The sequence below is a fragment of the Microtus ochrogaster genome, chromosome 18 (assembly GCF_000317375.1).
Source record: "Microtus ochrogaster isolate Prairie Vole_2 chromosome 18, MicOch1.0, whole genome shotgun sequence".
Classification (NCBI taxonomy): domain Eukaryota; kingdom Metazoa; phylum Chordata; class Mammalia; order Rodentia; family Cricetidae; genus Microtus; species Microtus ochrogaster.
In genome coordinates this window covers 25,295,783-25,303,921 of record NC_022020.1, presented here as the reverse complement: position 1 = coordinate 25,303,921, position 8,139 = coordinate 25,295,783, and the positions used below count along the sequence as shown (strand labels likewise).

Sequence of the window (8,139 nt, the reverse complement as noted above, 5' to 3'; positions counted from 1 at the left end):
GTGAGGCCTCCACAAGCACACTTGCTGAATGTTACTGAACGAGTCGGGCCGTCAGAGTCTTGTAAAATGTTTTCCCGCCACACTCTCAACCCTCACCTCCATCCCAGAAGAGCTTTAAGACCCTGGAGCCCACGCGCCCACCACACCTCCGCCCTACACCCCACTCACACGAACACGTCCCCGTCTACGTCCCCTGCTGCCAGCAGATCTCGGGTGGGATGGAACGCCAGGCCACTGGCTGGGGCTTCCAGCACGATGTCTTCTGGGGTATCACGGATCCGGGGCGCTGCCTTCGTGGAGTCAAGGTCTTCTTCATTGCTAGAGTTCTCTGAGGGACTCTCCTCACACCTGCGATCCATAGGACCCACGCGCACGCCAAGGAGCCAAGTATATTTAATGAGGCGTGGCTTAGGTCGCTCCTTCCGGAAAGAGGCGGGATCGGAAGTGCACTGGGAAGGACGTCAGAAGGGGACGGACCTTTTGCCTCCGGTGGGCGGTGGGAGGGGAGCCGTCGCGGTGTTCTGCGACCTCTAAGAATCACTACCCTACCCCCCTTTTATTTATTTATTTTTTTGTAAATAAAGCTGAGTGAGTTGCAGAGGAAGAAAGACACTTCAGAAAATACGGTCTTGGTTTCAGAGGATTTCCCCTGCCTCAGTGTTTTCCTGTATAATGAATGCCTGTCACGGCGCGCTGCGTGAACCTTATGGAGTCGGTTCTCTCCTCCCACCTTTACGTAGGTTCCAGTGATTAAACTCCGATCCTCAACCGGCTGTGCCATCTCCTGCTCCTCCACCCCTGACCTACCTTACCTGACCCACTGTGGCCTGTGCTTGGGCTAGCTGGCTAGACTGTGTGACCTTTGAGGCCTGCCCTCCCTCCTACGCCGCTTTACATATTTGGGAACACCCTAAATTCTACCCTATCCTTCCATCCAGTCCTGTCCTAACAGATAGAGGGGGATCCCAATCATTCCTGACTTTGTGAAACTTAAGACCAAGGCTAGGGGCAGGCACATTGCTCAAGAAGGAAAAAAAGAGTCCATGCAACCCTAAGTTAACAGACAGGGATTATTAACAGGAGGCAGCCTTCACACATGCTCAAATAGCTGCCCAGGCCAACATCTTCGGGCCTCCAGAAAAACAGTGAACAGTCCCGTCTAGTAGTTCGGCTCCTGACCTTTGATGGGCTACCCGGAAAACAAGCATGACAGCTGATGCTCTGGGCATCCCTGTTAACAAAAGTTTCAATAACGAGGTTGCTTTCCATGGCAGTGCAGTAGGCCTTCTAAGGCATGTACTGGATGGTAGCACACACACTTCTTCGGGGCAGGGAGACAAAGGCAGGTGGATCTCATGAGACTATCAGGCCAGCCTGATCTGTATACTGAGAAAGGAAAATAATGTGAACATGAGGGACTGGAGAGATGGCTCACCAGGTAAGAACACTGGCTGCTTTTCCAGAGGGTCTGGGTTCAATCCCATCACTCACATGGCAGCCTACAACTGTCCATAACTCAGTTCCAGGAGATCTCACACAGACATACATGCAAGCAAAACACCAATCAATGTTGATAAAACAAATAAATTATTGCCGGGGAGTGGTGGTGCACACCTTTAGTCCCAGCACTTGGGGAGGGAGAAAACAGGTAGATCTCCGAGTTGGAGGTCAGCCTGATCTCCAGAGCAAGTTCCAAGACAGCCAGGGCTATACAAAGAAAAAAAAAAAAAAGTGAGCATGAGGTGGGAGGGATTAAAGGGTTAGAGTATTGTAGAAACAATATTAAGCTGGCGGTCAACCCTCAGATCTTGCTTATTGATTCTAGGTATTCATATGAATCATGTCTCTGTGACCGTTTTCCTCATTAGAACTGTGACCTACAACCATAGGACCATGGCACCATTTGTCTAAAGCCATTCTAGGTACTGATGAAGACAGTCCATTTTCTGCTTAAGCACTATTGGCAAAGCTGGATGCCTCAAAGAGCCCTCTTCTGCAGCTGTGGGTTTAACACAGTGGTAGAGTGTTTGTCTAGCATGCACAGCTGAGTTCGATGTGCAATGCCACCAAAACGAAGATGTCCTTTCCTATCAAGATGAAAATGGTTGAAGTCAATGGCTAAGCTTAATGACATCCAGCTTCCCTAGGAATTAGTGAACCCACAGATGCTATACTCAGCCAGGAAAACTGGAGACCCTAATGGACACCAGACCAAGTGTTGGCAAAGAGCAGAAAGGAGACAGTTCGCTCACTCCGGGCCTTGACAAACTTCTCAGGGTTAAGGGCATCAACACCTTTTGGACCAGGATATACCAGTTTTACCTCAAGGAGTTCCCCATCCCAGCAGCCCCCATTAGTCGTTTAACCAAGCGGGCCTTGAGTGGAACTCAACAATAATGCTCCCCACTAAGGGTATAAACTCATAAAAGACTTTTGTTTCCACAAGTGATTTTTATTAATACAGCTTCACTAAGCTCAATCCTATGCAGCCTTGAAACCAGTCTAGCAGGATGATCTTAGTCCCCAGAGAATCTCCAGTCTCAGACTAGGACCCCAGATAGAACTGACTAAGTCTGGCCATTTAACTTGACATCTCTCTTGCCATCAATGACTCTTCCCTTCCCTCTTGGAAACTGGCCTAGCAAACATATGTTGGGAGAACCTGGCGACCAGTGTCAGCTCTGATATGCTAATAGGCACAACTACTGAAACTACCTTCTTCAAGGGACCCTCCAGAAAGAATGCCCAACACAGAAGACAGCGGGTTTAACTAATTTTAATTGAACATGTTGGGCATGGTGCTGCATGCCATTAATCTTAGCACTTGGGAGGCAGATCTATAAACAAAGTTATACAATATACGTTTATAAACATTCACAAACAAAAACAGTTTGCAACCTTTCTAGGAATTGTAGAAACAAACAGCTGAAAGCACAGCCATGTGGTGACGGTTGGAACTAGAGATTAGTACTTTGGTCTTTTCACTTCAACCCTGAAATCAAAGCAGAAGCAGATCAGCAAAGGATCAGACACTGAAAAATTCCCACCAGGCCCAAAGAGAAAGAGTAATGCTGCTCACCCATCAGCCTCCATCTTCTTCCTCTTCTCAATGATCTATACAAGAACAGCAGTAGGTTATAACATCCTTCTAATGATTTACACCCACCTAAAGCCCAAAGATGACCTCACTCAACTTCTATGGCTAACCCACCTGTCTGCTCCTGGATCTATCAGTGTCTCTTCTCTACTGAAACCCCCACCTAGGAAAGAGTCCACTAACCGCACTGATTTTCTTCCACTGGCGATCAAGCTCTGCCTTATCATTAGTTTCTTTGAAGCGTCTCGTCTTCCGTCCTTCAGACATCTTGATGCCATACTGGAATGCAGCCCTGAAAAGGGTCATTGTCAGAAGAAGGTATTAGAAGTCTCACAGCAGTAGGGAGATGTTCTTAAAGTACCTATCGGGAAACACTGCAGCCAGCTACTGCTTCCTCTAACCCATTTTGGGCTAGTCCACCAAAATGCTACACCCTACTTCTCTGCCCATATTTACTCACTTGGGCAAAGCCTCCTTGTTGTTCATATACTCGCTATATTCCTCCTGAGTATCAAAGTCCCAGCGGCCTAAGGGACCCTTCTTGTTACCCTGTGGTAGAGCAGGTAGGGAGGAAAAGCTATTAGTGGAAAGGTAATTTTCTCTGAACAAAACCAGATGCCCACAATCCACAATAATAATTCACCAGTATAAATCTTACCCTAATAAATAATATTCCTATAGACTTACATTACATACATTACTCTGAACATTAAATATATACCTTAATTCTTACAAAAATTCTATTTTTTTTTTTTTTGGTTTTTCGAGACAGGGTTTCTCTATAGCTTTGGAGCCTGTCCTGGAACTTAGCTCTGTAGACCAGGCTGGTCTCGAACTCACAGAGATCCGCCTGCCTCTGCCTCCCGAGTGCTGGGATTAAAGGCGTGCGCCACCACCGCCCGGCCTTACAAAAATTCTAAAGTGAGAGTTTTATTTCTCTTTTTATGATATAGAAACAAAGGCAGTTGTAAACAAGGAAAGAACATGGCAAGGTCACAAAACTAGCAAATGGCAAAGATAAAATTAAACAAGGCTCCAAGACTAAACCATGTTCTTGGGTATGTGGCCCAGCATATGTGAAGTCCTAAGTTTGGTCCCTAGAACAACAGAAAACAAGAAGCTTCTGAGTCTGGGATGCACTCAGTGATACAGTACTTGGCTAGCATGCAGGGGTTCTCCAGCAGTGAAAAATAAGTAAAAATTTCTTTTATCTGGGCATGGCAGGACACACCCATCATTTATAATCTCAGGACTAGAAAAGTGGGGACAGAAGGGGGAGTTTAAAGGCATCCTCAGCTACACATCCAGCCTGGGCTACAAGATCCTCAAAACAAACAACAATATGTTCTTAACTAATCACTTCAGGAGAGTACTGACTCCTGCAAGTTGTCCTCTGACCTCCACACTCATGCTATGAACACACTAAGTAAATATAAAACAAAAATTAAAAATTACTGATCAAAGGCTGCCAACAATCTTAAATACTCTTTTAACCTCATACCTGGTCCATCTTGCTATAATCTACCTCTTCATCACTATCTACAGCCATGTCATCCATCCTAAAGAGAAACAGAAGTTAACAGATGCTTTAGATCCATATTACTGTATTTCATTCAGAAACCCACCTGATACCCTTCTCAGAACTAAACAGAGAATTCACCCAAGTAGAAAGTGCCCTTAGTTCCCAAGAGGTCAAATTTAAATCTCATAACCACGCCAACTTCCCTTACTTAGAACCCACTTACGTGGCTGGATAACATTCTGCATAACTATTGGACATGCCAAAGAAATCACCCAGCTGCTTCTTGTCTTCTGGCTTCTTCAACATATGCCATGTTAAAGAAAATTCCATCAAATGCAGAAAAATTTGGTCAAGAGGGACCAGAGGCTAGAGGCTTCAACATGAACATTTCAGAAACCAGCTGTGAACTTTAATTGGTTCTCTAGTTGATACAAAGCATGATTTCATCGCAGACCACACAGCATGAAAGAAAGAGAGCAAAGACAGGTAAACGGGAACAGAGAAACAACTGGAGCTGGATGAAAAGAAAATGGCTCCTAAAACCCAGGAACAGCAACGCATAGAGTGCATGCTATAATCTCGGCACTCAAAAGACAGAGACGCTGTCTCAGTATTAATAAGGAAAAACAATTAAAAACCAGGAAAAAATGTAAATAAAGGATATGATTCAGTGCCTTCCCAACCAGCAGACCCAGCAAATTTTTCATTGATGGACTTGATCAACTCTTTGGCAGACCCAGGTCCTGGAAGAAAGACAACTCTGCTCAGACTCAAACTGATGCTTTTACAACCTCTTCCCACTAACCTGATTCCAGCTTTAAAAATGTTCTTACAGGGCTCACAAGATAGTTAGCAGGTGAGAACCCTTGCTGCCAACCCCAACAACCTGGGTTCAATTCTAGGAACCAAAGGGTGGAAGGAGAGAACCAACTCCTAGAAATTGACTGGCACACCCAAGTCCAAATACACACACACATGCATGCACACACCAAATAAATAAAAGTGGTAGTTTTTTTTTGGGGGGGGGGTTGTTTTTGATCTATTTTTTAAAGTTTTTGTTTGTACTTGAGGCAGTCTCACTTGTAGGCTAGGATGACCTAGAATTACGGAGTTTAGGCTAGCCTCGAACTCTCAATCTTACCTCAGCCTCCAGAATGCTGGGATTATAGATGAATACAACCACATCTTGCAAATTAAAACATATTTTTAAGGCAAAGGAACCCTTTTATCTATCAAAATTTTAACCAAATTCCAACTAATGCGCTACTCTGGTTAACAGTAGGATCTCCAGAATACTGTATACTCAACCTCAGCCTCACCTCAAAGCCTCAGAACTGAAAGAATTAGATGTGAGAGAAATGTGCCCTGCCTCGTCCATAAATTAAGACATGGTTCTTATGAGAACACAAAACTAGTAGGCAGACCAAATGCTACCTTCATCAGCTTAGAGCAGCAGGGTTCTGCAAGGAGAGTGGGCCTGCTAGTGCAGTGTAAGATGCCACTGACACAACCCACCTTTGTCAGCATCCATGGGCTGCAAAGAAAACAAAAACTCAAGTTAGTATCATTATGAGGAATTTCTATTCATCTCTCCCTCAAGTCTGAATCGATTCCCTAACCCACTTCTGTTCCATTTCCTAGACGGTTCCCACCCTAGGTTAGTTGGCCCAGTTACTGCTGTGAAGCCACACAGCTGCTGAGAAGGAAAAGCCTGGCTAGAAAGGCATTTCTAGGAGCAGTTTTCACAGTCTGGAATCAAGGTCCCACATCTCACCTCATCATCCACTTTTGGCTTCTCAAAGTAGCTGTGCCTTTTCTTTTCTTCTTCTCGCTCCCGCTCGCGGTCTCGCTCTCGCTCTCGCTCCCGCTCCCGGTCTCGTTCCCGCTCGCGGTCTCTGTCCCGTTCCCGATCACGTTCCCGTTCCCGGTATCTCTCCCGCTCCTTGTCCCGAGGTGTCTTGGTTGTGGAGGGAACATAATCCCCAATGTCTTCAAAAATGCTGGAATAAAACAGGTATCACTAGTTGCTAAAATCGTACATACTCATGCTACCATTTCTCCAAAAGGGCCAAAGACAAGAAACACAAATCTTTTGCTCACAGATGCACGGGGCTGTGATACATACTTCATGTCTGCCTCAGGAGGTTTCTTTTCTTCCAGCTTTCCTGCAATATAAAGAGCTTGTCTCAGTGACTTTTTAATTATATACATATATATAATTATATATATTATAAAAAAGTGAGGCATGGTGGCACACGACTTTAATCCCAGAACTCAGGAGGCAGAGACAGGCAATCTCTGAGTTCAAGGCCAGTTTAGTCTACATATGGAGTTCTAGGGTAGTCAGGACTACAGACAGAGACCCTGTCTTAAAAAATAAATAAATAAATAAGTAACAATTTTTATATTATATGATATGTATAAGTGTTTGGCCCATATGAATGTCTGTGCACCACATACATGCCGAGAACACTCAGGCCAGAAGAGGGTGCTGGGTCCTGGGGAACTGGAGTTCCAGATGGTAGTGAGCAACCCTAACAGTGTTGGGAATCAAGCCTGGATGCTCTTTGCTGCTGAGCCTCTCCAGCAGCCTCAGGGCCTTTTAACCATCTGCTGTTTATAATGGACAAAAATTCCCACTCTCCTTGCCACTTCAAACCCAAGCAGTGGGCTCTGAGTGGATCAAGCAGAATTTGGACACACTCATCTTGCCCCAGCGTTCCATTTCACCATTCTCCTTTGTTGTCTAGAAGTTATCCAATGTCTACAAGGTCTTCCAGAGACCTTGGTTTCACCATCAAATGCCCTCCAAGGGTAAGGTTCCCTTCCCTTCCCATGAGGTACCTTTATCCTTTTTCTTGAGCTTCTTGTTTCGGGTACCCTGCCTCAGGTATGACAAAATCTGGGTGAGCTTGCTGATAACAATGTCATTCGTAGTCAGTGTTGTCTGGGCCTGGAAAAACCCAAAGAAGAAGAATATCTCTCTTAACAGGAATCCCACCAGCTATTATCCATTCACTTAACTCAAGAACAAGTTATACACAATTGTTAGCTAGGAAGATGACAGGTAAGAAGGTGTATTGAAGGGACGTTCCACACAGATGAAATGGTAGGACAAAAACACTCAAGGAACCCAGAAGAGCTGGAGAACAAATAAGGAGGCATGCTGAAAAAGGCTACAAAGTCCAACTGTTGCAGGGGCTCACAGACTTTCTACACTGAACCCTAAGAACAAGAAACCACAGAAAACTTCTCCGTAGTAGTGAAATAAAAATTTCCATTTATAAAACATCATCTTAGTCATGCATAAAATCCATTAATGGAAGCTAGAGTGGAGAGATTCAGGCAATGGGTGTTAAGAGTACAAGTTTTCTTTGGGAGAATGTTCTAAAACTATGGTAGTGGCTATACAATTTGGTGAATATGATAAAAATTATTTGAAATAGAAACTAAAAGGGTAGATTATATGGCATGCGAATTGTAGCTCAATAAAAACAACACACAGCCGGGCGGTGGTGGC

General features: G+C 44.7%; 2 protein-coding genes across 2 annotated transcripts in view; both read right to left on the bottom strand.

Annotated features, from left to right (window-relative positions):
• The window catches only part of Wdr55 (WD repeat domain 55), a 4,006-nt gene extending 3,586 nt beyond the window's left edge, over window positions 1-420 (bottom strand). The window contains exon 1 of the mRNA XM_005355987.1: window positions 169-420. Within this exon, the coding sequence (XP_005356044.1) occupies window positions 169-359 (191 nt within the window). The 5' untranslated portion in view covers window positions 360-420. The remainder of the gene's footprint in view (window positions 1-168) is intronic.
• A 2,340-nt stretch (window positions 421-2,760) lies between these two features.
• Window positions 2,761-8,139, bottom strand: part of Ik (IK cytokine) — a 12,119-nt gene continuing 6,740 nt past the window's right edge. Inside the window, exons 9-20 of the mRNA XM_005356352.3 lie at window positions 7,661-7,761; window positions 7,464-7,572; window positions 6,745-6,784; window positions 6,394-6,619; window positions 6,135-6,153; window positions 5,284-5,362; window positions 4,843-4,923; window positions 4,599-4,656; window positions 3,558-3,646; window positions 3,281-3,389; window positions 3,080-3,114; window positions 2,761-2,992 (exon numbers count right to left, since the gene is read on the bottom strand). Of these exons, the coding sequence (XP_005356409.1) occupies window positions 2,965-2,992; window positions 3,080-3,114; window positions 3,281-3,389; window positions 3,558-3,646; window positions 4,599-4,656; window positions 4,843-4,923; window positions 5,284-5,362; window positions 6,135-6,153; window positions 6,394-6,619; window positions 6,745-6,784; window positions 7,464-7,572; window positions 7,661-7,761 (974 nt within the window). The 3' untranslated portion in view covers window positions 2,761-2,964. The remainder of the gene's footprint in view (window positions 2,993-3,079; window positions 3,115-3,280; window positions 3,390-3,557; window positions 3,647-4,598; window positions 4,657-4,842; window positions 4,924-5,283; window positions 5,363-6,134; window positions 6,154-6,393; window positions 6,620-6,744; window positions 6,785-7,463; window positions 7,573-7,660; window positions 7,762-8,139) is intronic.